Source organism: Dermacentor albipictus, chromosome 6 (genome assembly GCF_038994185.2).
Source record: "Dermacentor albipictus isolate Rhodes 1998 colony chromosome 6, USDA_Dalb.pri_finalv2, whole genome shotgun sequence".
Taxonomy (NCBI): domain Eukaryota; kingdom Metazoa; phylum Arthropoda; class Arachnida; order Ixodida; family Ixodidae; genus Dermacentor; species Dermacentor albipictus.
This window is the reverse complement of record NC_091826.1, coordinates 77,053,117-77,075,784: the sequence shown is the minus strand read 5'-3', so window position 1 is coordinate 77,075,784 and position 22,668 is coordinate 77,053,117. Positions and strand designations below refer to the sequence as shown.

Below are 22,668 nucleotides of genomic sequence, written 5' to 3'. Positions count from 1 at the left end.
CGACAGAGCTTTAAGGACTCTGAAAGAGTCAGCATAAATAATTGCCTGCCGAAGCTGGATATTGTTGGTGAAGTTTACAGCTGGGAATAGTGCATGGGGATCAGCTGTAAAAATGTTTTTTTTCCAGGTGCGGAGCAATGGATGCCGAGAACGATGGGCCCACCGCTGCATAAGACACACTGGTATGCGACTTTGATGCGTCCGTATATCATTAGGGACACGAGAATTTTGCCTGAAATTCTAGGAAGTGCATTTGGATGTGCATACTGGGGCATGCTTTGGAGCTTCTACAAAATACATGTCATATTCTATGAGCTACCATTGCCATGGCAGTAATGGTTTCGCTGAGACCATTAAATGGTATACAACGAATGGGAAACTGATACCGTCACTATGGTTCCTTAGGCGCAAAGAGAAGGGCTCTCTCACGGCAGGTCAGTTATGACAGACAGTGGCAGCAGTCAAACAGTTTGTGGTTGAAAATTCGGATGTTAATTGTGGACGTGTACTTTGAGAAAAGACATGAAACCAGAGTACGACCTCTGAAGATGGAGTGACCATTCATTGGATTCTACGTAGAGACTCTCTACAGGACTTGTCCCGAAGGCACTGGTTGTCAAGAGGATACCTAGACGATCAACAGGGTCCCGCATATTCAAGGCGCATGGAGTGGCAGATTGATACACCATGGCACCATACTCTATGCGTGTCTGCATGAGACTTTTGTACAAATTCACGAGGCGCTTCCTGCCACTACCATGTTATGTAGGACAAAAGATTTAGAACGTTGATTGTTTTTAGGCATTTGTTCTTAATATACTTCAACTGTGGAATAAATGTTGGTATTGCATCTGGTATGATGGTAAAAAATTGGTGCGCCGTGTTCACACATAAGTGCTTTCCGTGCAGCTCAATATCAGGGCCATCCATCCATCACTTCCATCGAGGTGCTGTACGTCGGCTCGCGGGCTTCACTCAATGGTGTGTCGGGCCTTTCTGCGCGAGCGGAGGCCCCAGAGCCGGCATGCCCAGAGGGCGGCAGACACGTCTTCGTTGGTGGTACTAGCGGTGCTAGCAACGCCCGACTAGGTATACGGGCCGCGTGCCTATCGGCCCACGGGGCGTGGTCCGAACCGCCGCCAAAGACCACTGTGGCATCGCCCCTTGATGTGTCACCACTGCTGAAATTTGCTTCCGCGACCCCGTGCTCAGCAGCGTGGCTGCATGCGACGAGCAGAGACGCTTCCGTGCACATTTCAAGAAGTTGTTTTCTTTGAATTTCAACACAATAATGTCTTTCTTTTTTTTCCAGAATGGACAGGGCCGGAAGGATCATCGTCAACCGTTACTCTTAGAGGAGAAATAATGCAGTGTCGTTTCCGGACGTGTGTGGGCTAGCACACGGGTTACAAAAACGAGGCAAGCAGGTATTAAGGTTGATGCTGTTCTTAATGTCGGCCACAAGGTTGGTCCGATTTGTCGAGCCTATCACAAAGAAATGAATGGAGTGACGTGTAACGAATGTGCAGGATGCGCGCTGTCAAACATAAGGAATGTACGTGGACTGTAAAGTTATACAGTAAAAGCTCGTTAATTCGAACCGCAAGGGGAAGTCGCTTCAATTCGAATTAACGAAAGTTCGAACTAACGAAAGTGAAGGAGAGCAACAGTACACTGCGATTTGGAAACAGTAGGGCATGTGAGAAATTTGGCGTGTCAGATAATGATGGCGTGTGCCGCGGGCACACACCATCTTCAAGTCGAAGCTTCTGGTCCGACTGTGCCACACCACCGATGTCCACCGAAACGAACGTTAGCCGAGGCTTAACACCATCACAATGAATCGCGACGGCCGATACCTCCTAAGCTGAAAACAGAGGTGCACAACCGATGAAGACTGCCGAGACAAAGACGCTGAACATGTGAAGGTGGCGAAGGTCCTGATTCGTTGGTTCTTGATTGCAAGCGCAGGTGCGACGTGCTTGATTCGCTGTGTTTTGGCGCTTGCCGTGCCATCTCCGCACAACATTAGCAGCTGTACAAGATTTGCAAAGCCTCCGAGATTCGCAACGGGCAAGAAGTCTCGGAGGTTACGTAGAACGGAGAGGCGGCAGCCGCCGCTGTCTTCTGGCTGACCCCGCGTCGGTTAGATTTTTTTTCCGATTTTGCCTTCTCTCGCCGTTCTCTCCGTTTCGGAGGCAATACAGCCTTGTGTGTAGGCAGTAGGCGCGTTTCTCTGGCCGTGTGCCAGGCGAGCGTAGTTCGAATTATCCGTGAGGGAACCTTCTCGCGTTCGAATTAACGGACTTTTTTATACATAGACTTCTGTAGAGCTTGGCCGGACCAAATCGTACAGTTCGAATTATCCATAAGTTCGAATTATTGAAGTTCGAATTAACGAGCTTTCACTGTAGTTGTCTATAGACCACCGTGCTCTTGTGGAAAGGTTTACATAGGGCAAACTAGTCGATGTTTATATAACAGGATCCAGGAGCGTGCACTCAACGTAAAGAATGGCACTGGTCCAAATTTGGCGGTGCTCTACCGCACAAGCCTTTGCAAACCCGTTTTTGACAGGACTGAGATTTTGTGCCGACATATATAGTGCTGGAAAAACAAAAGAAATAATGGAAGCTTTCTACATGTCTTTGGAAGGTGACAGATATATAGGTGAAACTTCAATACTTTTGTCACAGGCAGAAGTGTCATACCTAAGGGAGTGTCTGTGAGTCAGAACTTCATCAGCCAGCCACGGGGTGGCCACGGCTTTGCTTCTTCCGTTTCCGTGAGCACGTGAGAGGATTTCTGTTCTCCTTTCTTTGTGGTTCTCCACTTACTCTGTTTCATTGCAAATAAAATGTTACTTGCGAGTCAGCGCCCGTGTTTGTCGTTTCTGTGCTCGTGCAGGCCTTTTTCGCGCTGGTATTTTTTTCTGTTAACATGGAACCGCATGAACTCGCCCAGCTCTCAGCTTTCATGGACCCTAACCGTGGTTGGATAGGTCACTCCGGGTTAACTCTTGCCACCGGAAATTGGGGAAACTGAGATGAAAAAAGAAAGAAACAGGAAATATAAAAAAGAAATGGAAAAGAAAGGTAAAGGGCGTGGAGAGAGATAAGAAAAGCCGAGTGCCGATTTCCCCAGGGAGGGTAAATCCGGGGGTGTCGTTTACGTGGAGCTAGGGCCAAATTGGAGGGTTACCTCTGCCGAAGGGACTTACAGGTCCCAGCACTCAGCGTCGGCTCCACCACCAGGATTCCTTTTTTTTTTCGCAGTCACTGCAAAGCCGCGCACGGCAACGCGTGGGAAGGTGCAGCAGGCCACGTGCTTGGGTCTACGGTGTCGAAGCACACCGAACGCCTGGTCACGCAGGCGCCCCTGTGGCAGTTCCCTACAAGCGTGAAAAAACTAATTTCTTGGTCGAGCCACACGAATAGGTGCTTGCAGCAGCACCTCCGTGTACGCGGAGAAAAGGTAAATTTCTGTAGTTCGTTCACATAAAAAGGGCATTTTCATTGGCTAAATAAATGGATGGCGGCTTAGCATCATGTGGTGGTTTGTTGCCTTCACTTTTCAAAATAAAATGCCGCGTCACCTAGTGGCATTTGAAATTTACAGCGCATTCATTTTTCGTCGTTCGTGTCGACCCTGAGGCAAGCCTAGCAGAGTCTACTTATTTTCTCGAAAGCCCGAGGAAACCAAACAGTTAAATGCTTGACATAAAGTCACACCTACATATAACTTTACGAAATGGGTAAATATTATAATGTCATTTATTTATGGCCTAACTTTAGAAATAATGAAAAACCTAGGGTGGACGCTGGGTCTGAAGAGTCCAACATTGTGAACCTGCAGTCTTTCTTTCTGCTTGTTGACGTGGCGCAACGTACTGCAACGTTGCCTTACAAAGTCGACAGAACTAACACTTTCGGTGTTAAAGAATTCGGGTGTTTTACGTGCACAGCCACGATATAATTATCAGGCACGCCACAGTGAGAGGCTCCGGATTAATTTTGACCCACTGGGGTCCGTTAACGTGCACCCGATGCACGGTTCTCGGTGCACGGTGGTGTTTAGACTTCGACCCCCATCGAAATGCGACCACCGCGGCCGGAATTCGATCCCACGCTTTTGGGCTTAGCAGCACAGTGCCAAATTCCCTATGCAAGCGCAGCGGGTACCTTTCCGTGGTGGCTGTGGGAATAAGAAAGCGTTCGACAAAACAAATGTCTCCAATATACTTACGGGACTTCTGGCTCCGCCCTTGTACGGCTTGTACGGGGGTAGCGCCTGCATTTCGATAACAAGACTATTAATAATTGAACATTGCAACAAAGACTAAACTATTCTATGCTATTTTTGATTGAAAGTTAGCACGGCATGCATGCCGACGGTTTAGAGTACTTTGACGGGAGAAAAATAGAACATAAGCAAAGAAAGCAATTGCAAATGCACTGCATTTTAACAAGAAGGGCGTGCTTCGAACCTCGCTATTCCATCCTCTAAATGTATCTACCTACCTAATTTTACGAAGGATACAATGGTGAGGGTAATGTAATTGCAAATTTAATGTAGATACAATGTACTGCATGTTAAGGAAGCGAATGACGAGGGTAAAGCGCCGCTGCACCCTGCACACCCCTCTTCCATTAAAGCTTGCGCAAAAAAAATGTTTTGTTTAAAATAGTCTGAACTTTAATTCAAGGGTACACGTAGATCACCCCGTAAAATGAAAGTGACATGTCCAGGTATGTTTAATTTGTAGATTTCGCCTAAGTATTTCTGTCTGCTCGTTGCGACTTGCGGATGCCTATTTGATATACACATACACCGGTAAATGAGATAGCATATAGCGATAAGCACGGCTAGTCGTTGTTGGAATCGCGCGAGACTGCAGCTTTAGCAATTTAGCAATATTGAGCGTTATCAAGGGCTCGGATCAAACGGGGCTGATGATGAGCGCAGTGCAGCAGTTGAAAGCCATAGAAGCAGAAGCGTTTTGAGGAAAAGACAGGGAGCTTGTATGAAAGTGATCAGCTGCACCGAGGACGACGAAAAACAAACAATAAATTATGGTTCCCAATTTTTAAAAATTTATTCGTCCTTTGTTTTGTGCAGTTTTCATCTCCGTCTGTCTGACCAATATCTCTCGTGGTTATGAGCCATGTTTTGATGCCAACAGCAGCCAATCAGGATGGGCGTTTGATTTTAAGAGGATGCCTGGAGGTGCGTGAGATGAACCTTATTTACTTTTTGTTTATTCATTTATTGATTTATTTACCGTAAATCCGCGGCCTAAGGGCATAACTGGAAGGAGTGCGAATTACAAGCATTGCGCAGAAGCAAAAGATCAAGACCTTCAATGACAATAAACATAATTAACAATGATCAATCATACAACATTCAAATTATAGCCATAATACATAACTCATAATAACAGGCCCACCGCTCATATAAATGACAACATAACTGTGATGTGTGAGGTCTTCCAAAGCTTTGAAGAAAATGCCAGCCTTTCCTGCAAGTAATCTCTCTCGTAGGAAAGACCATCGAAGAACAGGAAGCGCAACGTCAGTATTGCATTTCGTATTACTGCGAGAGCAATTATATGGACACCCCAAGCGAATTTTCACCGTCGTCGGCGTCGGCGTTGCTATGAGGTAACCTTCAAGCCCAAGTGCGATAAGATGGCGGCCGCGCGCCGTATGCTGTAGGTGCGAGGGAAAGCATAAGAGGGTGAGCCGAGAAGGATAGTGGCTTGATGCGGCGGCGCCTTCTCGCCCGCGCAAGAGAGGAAAAGAAATTATAGGGCTTTACGTGCCCAAACCACTTTCCGAAAATGAGGCGCGGCGCAGTGGAGGACTCTGGAAATTTCGACCACCTGGGGTTCGTTAACGTGCACCTAAATCTATGTACACGGTGCAGGGCGGAAACCAACCAGTGTCGCACGAGTTCCGTAACGACAGCAGCCCAATGCTCTAGTGCGCAGCCACGAATGTGCGCGGGCAGCGAGACACAGTTTTCAGCGCTAGCATGCACCGGAACGCCAGGAATCTCGGAGGCCACCATAAAGAGAAAGAAAGGCTTTCACGGACGCGCTGCTAGATGGCACTCCATCGCATAAACGCATAATCGCATAAACCTCAACAGATATGGTGGGATGGGTACTGTAGGAATTATATGGAGCGATTTCTTAATTATTTTTTCGCTATGCTGAGGCCGTGGCTAGGAGTCAGACTCGCAACGCAGTGTCTCGCAACAAATAGAACAATGTCATGGTCTCTGAGCTACCGCGAAAGGTGGCTATCACAATAATTCAACACTAATGGCTAAAGCATTGTAATAGAGAGCACCTTAATTGCTTTCTAAAGTGTATAGTGAAAAAGCCGCAGTGGCACAAATGTGGCGCATAAAGTTGTTCCATCAGACTAAACTTTGTACATGAAAGCTACTCGGTACTTGCTATGATGTCAGGTTAGAGGAGCCATCACTGCCGAATGACGAATTCACGCTTCGTCGCTCGATCACGAATGTCACACAGGGTACACGTATCTGCTAGCGACGGGGACACCGTGACCCAAATTGCATCAAACCGACCATGATATCCATATTATATCACAAGCATGTTTCACTGAAGGACTAAAGTGGAAAACGGATGGGTCCCAAGAAGCCAAGATAATCCCACCAGCGGCGTAGTAAAGTGTCAAAACGAAACCGACGTTCCCCTCCGTTACCTGCCGACGCAAAGGCTATTATGCTGGTTTAAAGACAGCTGTTTGACAAGTGATAGTGCCCCTAGTGCTGTTAGCATGCCAGCATCAAAGCGCCAGCTTTAATCGCATGCCATACTGATCACGACATTTTATGGATAAGCGCCCGTGTATACGAACACACGCATCCACACCAAGTGCATTCTGGAGATTTATTCCATGAAGCTACCAGACACAGGACAGTCCAACGCTCAGAAGCTACGCGAGTCGATGATAACTGGTCTCTTCATACATATCGATTTATTACGTGACTCCCAAGGGCCCAGTGAGCTTATTAGTTTATCTGTCTGTCACTCTCTCTCGCACTCATCCTCGCCGTGTGTATGTGTGCGTGCGTGCGTGTGAAAATCGAATTGTGGGGTTTGACGTCTCGATACAGTGGGTTACGTGGGACGCCGTATACTGTAGGGTACCGCATTAATTTTGACCTCGTGGCGTAATTTAACCCAAGGCACGGCATACGAGAGTGTTTTTTGCATTCATGCCCCTTCGGAAGGCGGCCGCGACTACTCGAATTGGAACCGGGACCTTGCGCTCAGCGGCGCAACGCCGTAGGCAGAGGTGTGTATGCGTGTGCGAGTGTGTAACCAAGCTGCCTAAGCGAGGATACTGTACGTAGTTCAAAGCAGTGACCCCGACTTTTAAAAGACAGCTTCTTTCTTTGGTTCTTTCGCCAGTTTTCGTGCGGCAGTGGTGGGATCTGGTGGGACCTTCATAGCCGGTACAGAGGCGGCTAAACAAATGCCACGTCATCTCGCACAACCCCGGCGTTGCAGGGCCCGTTGGCCGCCCATCACAAACATTTACAGCGCTTTGGGACGGACGTGCTGACGTGTGACAGCTGTAGGACGTCTCGTAGTGTAGGTTTTGTCCGTGTTGGAGCAACCTGGAAGGACAGCGCGTCTCTTCTCTCTCGCCGCCTTCTCCACCTGTGGTAACTCCGGAAGAGCGCTCCGGTGGTGGAGGAGGAGGATGGGAGCCGGCCTCCACAACGGCGCTCCAACGCTCAACGCGCGCATGCAAAACCATTTATATATATACTACGGCAACAGAGGTAACGGTTCTGTTCTCTAGGGAATTACGACGCGAAACGACAAACACTCGCTAAATGTCCTCTCTGAAAGAAATATACGCTTCCAAGCGCATCATTCGTTCTATAAAGCGAGTAGCTTTCTAGAAGCGTTTGGTTATCCGCCTACATCGAAGATCGTCATCCATGGGGGCCGCACAAATTTTTAAAATAATGAATACCGAACCGCCGCGTCCGCATTCCCTTGGAGCAAAGATGCATAACTACTCGTAGCGATTACTGGTCGATGACTTCCACTACGGCATGTCTCGTATCATCGAAATCTCCTGTGTCTAATGCGTAAGCGTGTAATATTCGCCACGGTTCCGTCGCCCACGGGAGTTCACTTCCTCCATAAAGTGGAAGCTTGGGCTATTTGGTGATTCAATTTCGACATGTTTGCACAGCGCTAAACGAGGACGGCGAGGACAGAGGAGTGTACACAACACAGGGGCTGAGTTGCGTTCCTCCTTTGTGGCTGTAATGCTAGTGATGTTCGGTAGCCAAGCATGACGGGCGGTGAAGCCATAGCTTAGGTACCAGTTGCATTCAACTAATGCTCTCAAATACAAACATTCCGCTTAACTAATGCACGTTATCATCGTGCCTACACCTACATCAGACCAGGCTGGCGTCCACGTTTCGTTTATCCGGCTGGTACACTTAGGAAACGTTCGTTTATATGGAGTCGCAGTCATATTTCTCTCACCAGCATGGACGCGCTGCCAAGGGGAATTTCAATGAATTTTCTCCGCAAGCAGTGGAGATAAGGAACACACGCACAACTATCCATACGATGTGAATTGAGAAGTGCGCACCACCACATAGACGGAGGACGACAGGCTCGGGAGCAATTCCAACTTATAACGGTTCCTACGTTTGATGTAACAATGGGGAATATTGCGATGCCGCTCCCTCTTCGAGGACGCGCTTCGCGGCCACTTTTGAAGATGCCGTCGCGGGGCTATTCTACGATCGCCTAGTGCACTTACGCGCACGATGTGCCATATCACATCAACGGGCACGTGTAGTCACCCGCAGCTGCGGCAGAAAAATGGAATGCGGAATAAGGGCACTCCCGAGAGCTATCAACAAATACGACGTGTGCTGGTTAATGGTGGCACAGAAATGAGAAACACAATATGCATTGCGCTGGCATGGGCATGAAGGAAGGAATCAATAGCTGAAGGACGCGGCGAATTTCACTGAAAGCTCTCTGCAGACCACACGAGGAAGCTTTAAGTCGAGGTCGACTACAATTCCTCTATTCAAATAAACGCAAGACGATGTTCTCTAGAGACATGCGCCTCACCAATTGAAATGAGGTCTGATGCAGTTGAAAAATAAGGTTTCATTGTAGCAACTGTAGGCAGCAGAATTTTGATTTAGTACCATTGCATATTTTGTATAAATATTGACGAAAATCAACAAGCTTAAAAAAAAACATTAAAGCACGAAATGTAGAAAGCCGTAACTCTGCACGGAAAGCAGATACTGTAATACCCTTGTTATTGTGCTGCGGCAGCATCAAAACAAGGCCAGGAATGGCAGTGGAGATCACCTGGCTATTTATTATCAAGATGGTAAGAGCACGCCAAATCTTAGCGCTTGCTTTGTTGTTGCTAGAACTTATCGTCAGTAGGGGCGCTATAACGTAAAACTATTACAAACTTTTCTATTCCATTTCTGCTATCAGCCCTCCGCGATTGGTCAAAAAGCTTTTTTTGGACCACCCCCCACTTCATCTGTCTGTCACGCGACGTAACGAAAACCGCGATACCTCCCCATCTGATATGATGTGCACACACTGATTATGCACGAATTGACCGAAAAAAGAAAAACAGTTAATTCTGATTCGACGACTTTTCGCCATTAGCCCCCGGCTATTGGTCAAAAGTTTTCGGGTGGCATCCACTTCCCCTGCCTGTCACGCGACGTCACAAAACCGCGAAAACTCACCGCGTCAAAGTGACGCGTAGGCATTAAAGATGCATTAATATGTCGAACAAAACTGAATTTTCTTCTGAATAGCCCCAGGCTGCCCCGTTCCGAAAGGAATGAAAGATGGCTGCCGCCGATCGCTCACGCGCTGGCTACTTGCACCTGCCGGAGAGCTTGGGTTTATTTGCGTGTAATAAAACTTCTTGCGTGGCCGTGTAACGTTTTTGAGCACTTTCGGCACGTTTACGAACTCATTCGGCCAATTCTTCTTTGCTGAGGATCCCTTTTAGCGTCATTATTAAGCTTCCGTTGCATGCCGCCGCGATTTTCGACCAACCACCGCAAGCTAAGTAAGGGAAAGCGGACCAATCGCAGACGCCGGTTCCACCCTCTTCGTCCGGTTTTCGACCTTCAGTGCACTGGCTCTTCCCCCTTCGAATCCATCTCCGCTTGAGCGTTCTCCTCGCCTCTTGCAAGCCAATTAGATACGACAAGCCGCTCAGTGTAGGCAGTGTTATTCGTTTTTCAGGCAAGCAAAAGTGAGCTCCTATGAACGAGGAGAGCGTTTGATTTGTCTGTTCAGACAACCCTACAGGTGACCGCGCGGTGCTTGCGTCGGTGGTTACGCAAATTTGACGTCAGGAGATTGGCATACAAACATAATGGAATAGTTTTACGTTATAGGGCCATAGGTTACGTTGATAATCGAGACAAAAACAAAGTCGTTGAAGTAGGCTAGCGTTGCGTGAGTGTAGCATCCACATCAGTGCTTCCTAAAGAATTTCCCTATTCGAACGCGACTGCGCACTGACGTGATGTAATAGCATCTTGTGTATAATAAAGTCTGCTTTTTCCTCGGAATAAACTTGTTGGAAGTGTTGCTTTGTATGCGTGAGTCTATGTGCGCGTCGTTGTTTTTGAGCCTATCAAACAGACTAGCCAAAAAGGTCGTGCGCCGAGAGACAGCATGTTGGCTAGAGTAGCGACAGCTACTTCGTGATCCAGGCGGCGACGACACCTCCATTAGCGAGGAGGTAGGGAAAGAAAGCTATCTCTTGAAAAGAACGCATTTTCCCCAGGTTACTAAGGGATTGAAGCTATTGGCGCAAGAAAAGGTAGTTGAAGACTTAGCAGGAAGAATGCGTGCAAAAGTTGATGGGTGATGATGATTACAATGGCAAGCTGTCTGCAGTGGATACTTGTTAAATTGAACTTACCGTTGTCCCTTTCTTTTGTGCCAAGGGCTGGTTCAAGTATTCCGAGAGTGAGTCCAAGGCACATTCAAGCAGGCATCGGTGAAAGGGAAAGAAGACGTAAATACAATTTCAGCGTTAGTCGGCAGTGAAGCCCAATAGGTGTCGCCACATCCGGCATCAATAGAAGTAATTTCTTTCACTTCTACACGTGGTGCTGTCCAGTTAACCGGCCTGTGTATTGCAGCATTTGGCTCTGCTACGCTGAAACATGAGCTATATTATCATGAGTTATCATATATATATTATATATATACATATTATCATCCTCAAAATTTGGTTTTCTGATACTGTTTGAGGGATGTGCTCACCAACTCCATCAACTCAGTGACTGAGCTAAGCAAGAATACATAGGGCCTCCATCTCACGTGATAAACGTACAGCCACTGTACTCGTGCTTTCCTTGAGCTGCGAGCTTCTACGCTTGCGAACTCAATATACAGCCGACATTCCGGACCTCCAATCGATGAGCCGTCTCCAAGAGGGGCTTGCTTCATCACAGTACCCAGATGTATACGTCTATAGGTCTCTCGCACAGGCTACAAAGTAGCAGGGCATCCTGCTCGGGGTAGATCAAATCCGTTATAAAACAAGGCTTAGTGCTTAGGTAAGTCTTGTTTCTAGTCCTTATAAATGACACAGGAAACACTCTACCTTTAATTGTATGATTGTTCGCGGAAAACTGTTTCACTTGCAGGAGAATAACCATGCAGAATTGCAGATATGAACAAGTTAGGAATAGACCATAATAAAATTGAATTTTGGTGTAAGCAGTGCCAAATAAACATATTTCCGAAAAAATGGCCATGGCGTTTAAAAGTACAAAATACTCTGAACCCCGCACCTGTACGATGTTCCGGATATCACCATACAAAGTGAATCCGCACCGAAATACCTCCAAGCATATTGGAAAGCAGAACGAGCCTATTGATACCATAAGCAGAACAACATTTAACAAAGTTGGCTACATAAAATGCAACTTATACTTGGCTGACAATTCAATTAAATTAGCATATACAATGGTCGTACTCTCACCGACAGAACGCGCGCTTGATTTCAAATATACACTAGGCATCTCAAATTGTTGACATGAAAGCAATAAATAAATAAATAAATAAATAAATAAATAAATAAATAAATAAATAAATGAGTGAGTGAGATTCATCAGAAACGCCTACTCCCGCCTTTTCAGCCGTCACTTACACCAAAAAATCAATTTCCTTGCTGTGTTTACAAAATGCCAGAGTGATAAAGATATCATTATATATTCCCTTGTTTTATAACAGTAACTTTGTATTCAGCGATCTCGTCTCAATAAGGTAGCTGATTGCATTTCCACGTTTAGAACACTCTTAAAGCTCGCAAAGTTTGCATGCGCTGACGTTTAATGTCATTCACCGTTTTCACTGGAAAAATATCGCTGCAACACGGCACAAACGAACGTTGTGCCTGTTATCGAGCATGATATCTTGTTTGTCAGTCTAAGCTTTCCTTACATACTTGTTTTACAAGATTCTTGCTGTTACTTTCTAATTTAGATGTTTATTCTCATTGTGAATAATAACTAAAATGTAGTTTTCCGTAAGTTTAGAGAAGGGACCTAATTTTGCCAGGCCACGTAAACTGCCTTCATCCACGAAGCTGCATGCTCCAAATATGCCACAGCAAAAATTAAAGAAAATTCTATTTCTCTATGACACTCTACTCTATTCTATTTCTCTATGACACTCTATTCCCGGCATTTAGAGCTAGGCACTGCGTGATAGTTGCCAACAGGTTTTCTTATAAACTAAAACGGGCAAGTTGCGATTTCATGAGTAATGAGAATGTACGTGTTACAACCGCAGAACTAGTCATTTGAGCTCCTCGATTTTTAATACACAGCCAATAAGAAGCAAGATTCTGACAAGCATCTAGGTTTGAGATAAGCGTCGACAAATACTTGCTCAAGTACATCATTGCAAAGCGGGTCGTTTTCCTACTGGCAAAGGATGACGTCGAACATCAATACATTTTCAAGCATGTTTGGAGGACAAATAACTTGAAAGCGCTGTAATCACAGAGCATTTAATGCTTTAAGGCACCCCGGGGAACATTCACCCGAATAAATTGCTAATATCCACTGTTGCTGTATCTCCTTTTAACTTTCACGGCTAATTGGTAAAGCTTGAGACCTACCCTTTAGAATTGAATGTGAACACTGGCATTTCATATCCTGTGGTAACATAATATCCGCAACTGTACAGTGCGAGGAAGTCGAAAGTATTTATGGCTTCATATTTCTTCGAAACCTGCTGCAATGAGCTGTTTCTGGGTACATCTGTGGCTTTCTCGAAAGAAATCACAGCGAGTGGGCACTGGTGTGGTTCCTGGATCGTTTTTTCCGTGCCTTCGTCCACCGTTACGCATAAGCAACTCCTCACGTTGAAGAAGCTGACCTACATTGGAGGTTTGTTTGCCCAGTGAGAAACGTTACCCCGAAGGGAGACCCACGAAACACCACGGTGTACCGTTGGTAAGGACGGAACTTCGTTGTCCAGATAACCGGCGGCCGGAGCGCTGACGTCGTCTATAGGGCTAGGTGTAGTAGAGGTGTCCTCGGGCGAAGTAGTCGAAGTCGTCGGGTGCTGGTCCTGACACGTCGACGGAGAAGGTAGCAGGATTAAAAGCAGAAGCCAACACGACGCTCCCGAAGCGGCTTTCTCCGCAAAAGCTGCCAGCGCGGCCATTCACACCCAGCTATTTTCCACAACTTCTTAAGGCGGCAATATTACGTCTATCTAATGACCAGCTCCAGCTCTGCTTTTGTGCCCGGCTAATCCCCAACGTTTCCGTTTTCCTTCTCTCCAGGAGGAGGCTTACACTCGTCTCAAATCGCGTGCAGGCTGCTAAGAGGTGATAACGTTTGCCTCGGGGAATTTTTCCGGAAGACCTTCTCTCCCTTTTTATCTCCCTGTCTTCTCTGGCCTAGAGTGAGACGGAGACCGAGTGGATCGCCCTTCCTCCAAGAGAGAATCTGAATAGCCACGAGTTTGAACCGAAAAGCACGTCGAACTATCGTCGGCTGCGAATGCGTTCCTTTAACGACCGGTGGACCATGAAAAGTCGTTACATTTAAAGGCCGCGCCTATAAGGTGCTCCGAGAGCACTCAGGCACAAGGGAATGTTTGGCGTAGTAGGTTTACGTATTTACGAACGCATCGACGCCGGCCTGTTTGAGCCCTCGTTTTGAAGTTATTGCCTTGGCTGCTCTACTGTCGTTTCCTTCCGTCTCTCTTTCTCTTTGTCATTTTGGTAAAAGAAATGTTGTTTTCTCAAAGTCGTAAAGGGAAGCCGTCGCAGCTGCTTATTCTTGTGTTAGAAATATGGCTGCCTATTGGATAATATTTATTTTATGGCCGCTAACGTGGGAGTTGTAAATACCCACCCACAATATGACTGAACTTTCGAAACGAACATTCATCTCGCTGCTTTGTGTTAGTGTTTTATTTTTACTGTACTTCATGGTTCAGTGCGCCCTGCCACACACTTGTCGCTGCAGTATTGCAACATTCCTTGGTCGCTTTCGCCTAGTAACACGCTTCGAAATAAGACAGCAGAATTCAGCGATCCTTCCGGCTCTGAATACATCTAGTGCGACGGCATCTATTTTCCCACAAAAAAGACCACCATCCATTTTTGCCTGCCTGCTTTTTCCTCTAATTTCGCTCAACCACTACGGATGAAAATTCCGGCGCAAGGTGACAGCGGCTACAAGGTTCCCGATTTGGGTGCGATATAGATTGGGCCGCAGAATAAGGTAATTATTCTAGATATGAATTTGGAAAAAACAAATATTTTATACGTTCTTCAAATCATAGTTATTATTTCTGGGATACTGGGGAACTGAATTGCTGAGCCTAGGAGATGGTCAACATTCCTTCAAACACCAATCGGCCTGGCAAATCGTGCCCTTCTTGTGCGGTAGATGATACTCTGCTCACCTGAATACATTTCGATCATCTTTGAAAATCTGCGAAATCATTCAGAGTTAGTGCTTGTAAGTCCATTGTAGTGGGTTTATTTACCAGTTTCCGGCTCCCAAGTTCACGTGATACATGAGGCCTGCGGTTAAGCAGAACGTTTCCCAGAGCAGGAATCCTAAGGGGAGTATGGTAGCGCGATTCAAAGACCGGACAAGAGAAGACACAAAGGGACGCACACAGCGCTGTGTGCGTCCCTTTGTGTCTTCTTTTGTCCCGTCTTTGAATCGCGCTACCATAATCTCCTTGAAGATGCAGTACCAACAAGCCCACATTGCAACCCTCGTGAACAGAAATCCTAGGTCCAAGTGCACGGCGTCGGCTCAGTCGTCGAATTCCCCCATTCTCGCATACGACCAGGACACGCGCGGTAAAGCGAAGGAATGTCCGAGGCCCACTTGTCAGGGTCCACGGCGTCGCAACAGACCAGACTCCTGCACACCGCAGACGTCACTGCAAAACAATTTGGATGTTCCCATATCTTTTGTCCGCATGCGTAGAAAATTGAGAACGAGGAATCGTTACACTAATAAAGTTATAGCGATAACAAAAAAATTATGCAGAATATATACAATCATATACAACGGCTGAGGGCCGAAAATGTCGGCAGAGTTCGGCGCTTTCTGCAGCTCTGAACTCATTTGCCGCAACAGCCGCAGACCTTCACCGTGGGCACCATCATTTTCATACGTACAATTTCTTTGCTATGCGCACAACGTCTTCCGCGGCCGCTGCAGTAATGCCTATCAGTGTGGCTCCCGAGATACACGCACAGACGCCGCCCCTCACCGAGTCTGCGTGTTGCTCTAAACCACCCGCTACTTACCCAGCGTGAAAGCTGATGCTTCGGTGGCCGTAAGAACATAAGCTCGCATTCCAGTTTCACATTCCAGGGCGCATGCAAAGCAGGTGTTCATCAGCTGACGTTGTTACAGGAGCCGAGCAGTTGTGTCTCGTGCTTTGGTCGTCTTTTGTGTAACGCCAAGCGCAGGTGACCGATGGTCGCTATAGTCAGAAGCCTCCGAAGAGATCTTTCCTGCGCACGGTTGAGGCTACGGGGAAGAAAGCAGACGCATGGGGAATCGAAGCGAGTGTTTTCCGGCAGAGGCCAGATTTGAGTTCTTGCTGGAGAGCGCAGGAACGCGACGGGTGAGTATGCTGGACTGAAGCCTGTCCTACCTGGAAACAATTCTGCAAAGACACTGTTGGGGATCTTGGAAGTTGCGGAGCTAGTAGCTTAATTTTACTTTTTAAAGCGCTACCAATATATGCAGTTTAAAGAATAGAAGCGCGTAGGAAGAGTAACAGGACTTTACTGACGTATCGGTCGGGATCTGGCCTTCATCAGCAGTGCAACTGCAAACACACAATGTTAAATTTATACATTAAAAAATAGGCGAGAGAGAGAAAACAAAAACGTGTATACAAACTTTACGAACTTTCGCGTACAGACAGTGGCAAAATATTTTAAAGAAGAGATCGTCTATGACCGCAAGCACTAGTGCACTTAGTGGCGTCATGAATGCCAAGACACGCATTGACTCATGTCTAAGTCAACGAAAACAGCCGTAAACGCAAACTTACGCGAACATACAGTGGCATTATGAGAAAAAAAAACGCAGGAAAGCAAACCAGGTAGGCAGTTTTGGAATAACCCGCACGTGGCCTCTCATTACTATTTCACATTAGATTAATCCCCGCCAAAATGGCGGGGATTAATGTAGTGTTTGATTAATATAGCGTAATGTAATTAATGATTGCATAAATCCCGCCTAAATCCCCGCCAAGATGGCAAAATGTGTGCACGTGCTTTTCTAGCTGCTATGGTTCCCAACCTTTCTCTTTTAGTTTTGAATTTGATTGGGCGGCCGAAACGTAAGTTTGGTGCACCTTTGAATATTTTTGCTTGTTGAATTATGTATTTCCTAACGCTCATGTATAACATATATGGCGCCTTTACGAACTGAGATGTTTATTGCGGCAACAATCATTACAACTTCTTGACGCGTTGCTGTTACGTCCACGTTTATTAGCTCACCTTGCCATATCAGTTTTGATATACATTTCAATTTACTTTTCACACATGCATATACTTTCTGTAAAAATCAGCTTTCCTTCAGACACAAAGGACACCACTCGTGCAAAGAACGCAATGGAACCCAGTTCGTTCAACTCAGAGGTCAGTGGAGGTCACAGTAAAGGTGTCCTACAACCAGGTGGAGGTGTATTGACCGTCATCGAGGTCGCACAAAAGTTGGAGCGACTTCAAACAAAGAACAAAAGAAACCCGTTCCTGGCAGCTGCGACCCCTCGCATACTCTTCGTTAACGTGTCATCCCTCTCCCGTAGTTCCATTGGTAACGTTTTCGTCTTTCCTCTCTTGTGAACACGACTGAATGTGCACCTGTTGATGCGTAAGGTATTCACGAACTACGTACGTGATTTGCTTTTTTTCGTTATATATATATATATATATATATATATATATATATATATATGAGATATACAATATGAAATACTTTGAAAACTATAAGTGATATGCACGAAAATAATTTGTCTGGTACGGCCATATGACATGAGCAAAAAATAAACAGAAATGATGGGGTTTTACGTGCCACAACCGCTTGCTGATGATGAGGCATACCGTAGTGGAGGACTCCGAAAATTTCGACTACCTGTGGTTTTTAACGTGCGCTTAAATCTAAGTACACGGGTGTTTTCGCATTTCGCCCCCATCGAAATGCGGCCGCCTTGGCTAAAGAATGAAGAAACGAAAATATCAATGAGAAATTCGAATCAGCAGAATTTGAAGGCCACTGCATTGCACCTTCAATTATATCGCGCAAGAAAGACGCTTTTGTTTATATTAGGTTAAAGAAGGTTCTTTTTTCATCTAGCTTTTACGGACCGTCATGGCAAAAAAAAAAGAAGAAAGATTGGGCTAGAATGAAGCACAAACGAGCAGTAATAAAGTGGCAGACACGTCCATTAAGCTCGACTGTCAGGATATTCCGTGCACCGCATGTGCCACACTGTGCCTGATCGAGTCAGTTTGCCACTGCTGGCGGGAAAAAGTGAGAAAACAGTTTCATCTGCGACGGAAGATTCGCGACAGCCTTCAATTAGGCAAGTCTAAAGACCGCAGATATTTTGTTTCTACAGGCTGTAAATTTCCCAGTGCGTCGTATATTCTCATTGGAATGACGCCCAGATAAAGAAAAAAGGAAAACATTTGGAAAAGCGCTACTATGCGCCCAGCCACAAAAAGCCCTTTCAATAGCTGGAATCTCAAATATGCAGTTTGCAGAGCCGTGTCGAATACGAGCTTGGCGATGACAAATGCCATAAGAGTGACTCAAACGTAACTACAAGCGTTATCACAAGTGGGATACCGTGTTTTTTTAAAGTGCCGGAAGAATAAGACGCATAAAGGGGCCTAAAATTTATTCGTGGGACTAATATGCGCATCAACAGCGTGCAGGTTCGAACAGTGGAAATGGCAAGCTAAGAAGGCACGACACAAGCTTACAGGATGAATGAGGTTTGAAATGGACGGCGCATGAAAAAGGAATATTGTGGGAGCCAACGTTTTGACATGGCGACTGGTGCTCGTCAAGACACCTAAAGCGGCCCTCAAACGAATGCACATATAGATGCCATGTATATATTAGAGGTGGGCGAGTATCGAGTTTTCTGATTATGAATCGAATGCGAATAGCAAATATTGAATATCCAACCAAATATGGCATAGTCAAACGCGGGCGCATGTATGCATTTACGTCAGGAATATTTATTTCTGCACAATTAGGTAGCGTGGCCGTACTGACTAGTAGAGAAAACAATCCTAGGACACCTAAGCATTTCTTATGAGTCATGAACGCGAATGTAATAATGCCAGACTGAAAGCAGCTGAATGGTCATTCACTTCATGAACACCTCGCGGGTTAGTGAGCCCGTTCAAACGCTTGTCGCGCAAAGCCGGTGCACTATGGTCCGTGACGTCATGTCACCTTGTCTGACTGCCATAGAATCTAACGAGGACGCTACCGAGTAAGCGCGGTGATTCTGACGTCACCGATTTCATCCCGCCGGGATTGGAAATCGAAATTTTGGTCCGAGTAGCAGGATGTTGTAAAGCCAAGTGCATAGGCCTGCTATTTAGGAGGCGCTGGTTTAGTACAACGGGTAAGACACTCGCCTTAGTTTCGGAACTCACTACCGCCAACGTTTTTCTTTACAATTTATTGTTTTCTAATACGTCGATCTCTTTATAGCGATTACCGAGGCGAAATATAGCGATTACCGAGGCGCGGACAAGGAACGTTAGGATAACACAGGTTTCCGGTAGCGATAGTGACGTGGCGTTGCGGCGATTCCCTCTCCCCTCGCGCAATGCTTGGCGCGCCATTGAAGCAGGTGTACCCTTTCCCCCGCTCTGCTCCGTCGAGGCGCGCACGTGACGGGACGTCATCGCCAATGAGAATTTACGTGTCGTTTCATTGCTACCGACACCGACTTTTTCGCTGGATGGGCCATTTGATTCGTTCGCAGCGAAAAGAAAGGGGCAGCTCAAGGACATGTGCACTGTAAACACAAGTAAAGGGGCGCGTCGCAAGAAAAACACCGCTGGTCGTAGCGCAAAAGATAGACCGCAAGAAAGCGGGAATCACAGACCGCAGGCAAAACTCGTACGCTGTCATATAGGCTTCCGACGCGAAATCGAAAACAAAACATGCATTATCCATTTTGTTTCTCCGTTCGTTCGAAACCCTTTGTGGTTGTTTCACTTCTGATAATTTGCAACACTGTGTTTAGCAGGCAAAGAACAGCAACAAGACTCTATGGGTCGGTTTTTGCGAACTATTTGGTTAGTTTTAAATATTGGCAAATACCCAAGCGATAGCTTTTTAATACGGACAGTACATGATAGTAGCTGTGCAATAGCCGATTCGTATTCGAGACTTCGGATATGCGCCCAGCTCTATTATACAAATTTGCTCGAGTTGCTGTCAATAAATCATGATTGTTCTGCGCTTGTGTTGTGCATCTTCCGTAATCCACAGTGTCACGCCATTTTTTGATTTAATGAAATAACAAATTACCTATGTTTATGTTTTTCAATGCCTTCAAATGTTCGTTGCAGCGCGATTTCCTTCTTCGACCACTGCTCGTCACTGAACGATGGGCGCATGCCATTGATTTATGGTCTCCTTCCTACCTTTTCTCTCATTGCTCAGTGTATAATACGGACCAGATCGCGTTCAAACATTGAACTGGTACTGCATGACTGTGCTTCAGTTTTTTTTTAATCTTTTGTATGCAAAGGGACTCAAGCTCATATAAAGACTGCGGTTTATCAAATGACTAAGACAGAGCCAACACACACCGCTGAGAGGCAAGCAACCAAGCAACGCGCTTACAATCTGCACGCAGCTGTTTTGCCGAGAGACGCACTGCCCCCCCCCCCCCCCGAGTGCTCCATCTGGTGTATCCACATCACTAGAAACAGAGAGAAATTGTCTATTTAATGTCATGCAACACCTTCCTGCAACACTGTCTAGCTTTCTGGCGTTAAATGCGATAGGCATGAAGTTCGTTTCGAATCGGTGCGCTGCGTTGCTTTCCTGTTCGTTCCTACCAGTTTCGTATCGTTTCGTTTGGTTTCGTTCGTTCGTTAACTGGCTCGCTCACTCACTCGCTAGTTAATAACGGTACAGACAATGATTGTGAAAATGAAACATAAAAGTACTACAGATTCCAGGTAGTGTCTTTTTGAGCCCGTCGAACAGCCGAGAGAGATTTCATTTACCAGCTAATTAACGTGGGCGGTATATACATGTGTACGTACACCACCTATGTTTGAGAGATGTCTATGTATATAGCGGCTGTTCTAAGGCTAGCCAAGCCGTCCAACGAAAAAAGGAATACCACGGTGCAAAGAACAGTTTGAAGGCCTACAGTTTTCAGTCTCATACCTTTGACGACCGAATACAACAAATTTTATTATTGTACTTTTCACCTTGTGTTTTTTATTCTTCTTTTTTCGTCAAATAACGTGGCTACCGTTAGCAGGGGCACAAGATATATGGCACCTAAGCCTGCCAGGTAACATACTTGGCAGATATTTGAAGGGTGGCTCACGATAAGACATTCTATTTGCTTTTACTGGTACTGCAGAAAGTACAGTCGGGAGAGCAAGAAATCTGAAAAATGCGGCCTCAGAAAATAATTTCCAGGTTTTGTAGGAAAGCTCTGCAACATGAAATCGCCTAATGCATTACATTGGCGAAACGGGCGCACGTATGTACTACTATTTATTTCCGGCTAAATGCTTTGGCTGCGAAGAACAAAAAATTTCTTGTGGCACTACTGGTCTCATGGGTTTTTCTGGCAACTGCGCTTCGGAAACCACACACCAAAAGCAAACAGTATTTATGATCACGCCACGGCGCTTCAAACATCTGCCAACGCCATCCTTATGAAGACGAAGCCCAGTGCTTGTTTACTGCCTTAAGCCGACTAGGTGACAGATCGCGAAGAGGAGGGAGCATAGTGGGACCCTAGACGGAAAGTTGCTATAGTCATGCTGCACATTCTAAGACCACCTGGACACTTCAATAACTTTTGAAGGCTCACAATGCACGCTGTACTGTTAAGACGTTCATCGCATTTTTGGACTTTTCTTTTCCCCTTTATTTTCCCTTTATTTTTTGCTTTTTCACATTGCGTGGAGGTAGAGTGGACGAGTCCACTCCACCTTTGTCTGACACTCCGCCTGCATTTGGCAGAAGTTAATATTTTTCAACATTACAGGACAGATTGACACATCTTTATACGAGACTGTTTATCCGTAGAGTCCACGCACAGGGCATCAATTTATATACGGCTGACGCTTGCAGCTACATCTAGCTTACTAGCGCTTGTCACTTGCCGGCACTAAGAGTGGCATGACCGCGATTGAGCCTCCACATCCGCTCGTAAGCGATGCTCCGTTTGACGCTCCACCTGCGCTCTGCACATGCGCGCATGTGTTTCAGACTGTTCGCATTGGGGAAGAAGCAACGGTGTGTCGGCGAGCAGACGACTGTAAAAGTTTGGCCGACACAACGGACATGCAGCGCGCAGGTCGCTTTATTATTGACATACTCAAGAAGCTGAAGTACACAGATGAATTCGTTGACAAGGTAAGCCATTTACTGCAAAGCACTCTTGGTAAGCTTAACCTAGTCTCCTGTAACGACTACTTGGTCGTTCTTGAGGGCCGATCCCGAAGTTATGCAGTCTAAGAATTTGCGCCGATCCTGAAGGCAGGGCAGTCTAAAATTTGGGCCATTGCCATGGGTTGATGCCAGTGGGTATGCTCGATTGGGTATGTAGCACTCTTCAATGAACCTCTCTGACGCGGACTTGGTTCACTGGGTAATGTGGCCGTTCCCTTGGCTGTGTCCTTGGCCACTTTTTTGTCTTTTTGTTCATTCATTTTCTCCCTTAGAAAAGCGATGCTTCGCTATGAATGATGCATTCGTTGTTACAAACTCCTTAATCTTTCAATGTAGCTCGAATTAATCCTTTCGCTTAGTGTGTCCTTATTACCTCAGCCGCTTCCACAAACC

General features: G+C 46.1%; 1 protein-coding gene across 1 annotated transcript in view; it reads right to left on the bottom strand.

Moving 5' to 3' along the window:
• Positions 1 to 14,094, bottom strand: part of LOC135897123 (uncharacterized) — a 50,160-nt gene extending 36,066 nt beyond the window's left edge. Inside the window, exons 1-3 of the mRNA XM_065425691.1 lie at positions 13,544 to 14,094; positions 10,998 to 11,024; positions 4,246 to 4,290 (exon numbers count right to left, since the gene is read on the bottom strand). Of these exons, the coding sequence (XP_065281763.1) occupies positions 4,246 to 4,290; positions 10,998 to 11,024; positions 13,544 to 13,762 (291 nt within the window). The 5' untranslated portion in view covers positions 13,763 to 14,094. The remainder of the gene's footprint in view (positions 1 to 4,245; positions 4,291 to 10,997; positions 11,025 to 13,543) is intronic.
• Positions 14,095 to 22,668: the final 8,574 nt, after the last annotated feature.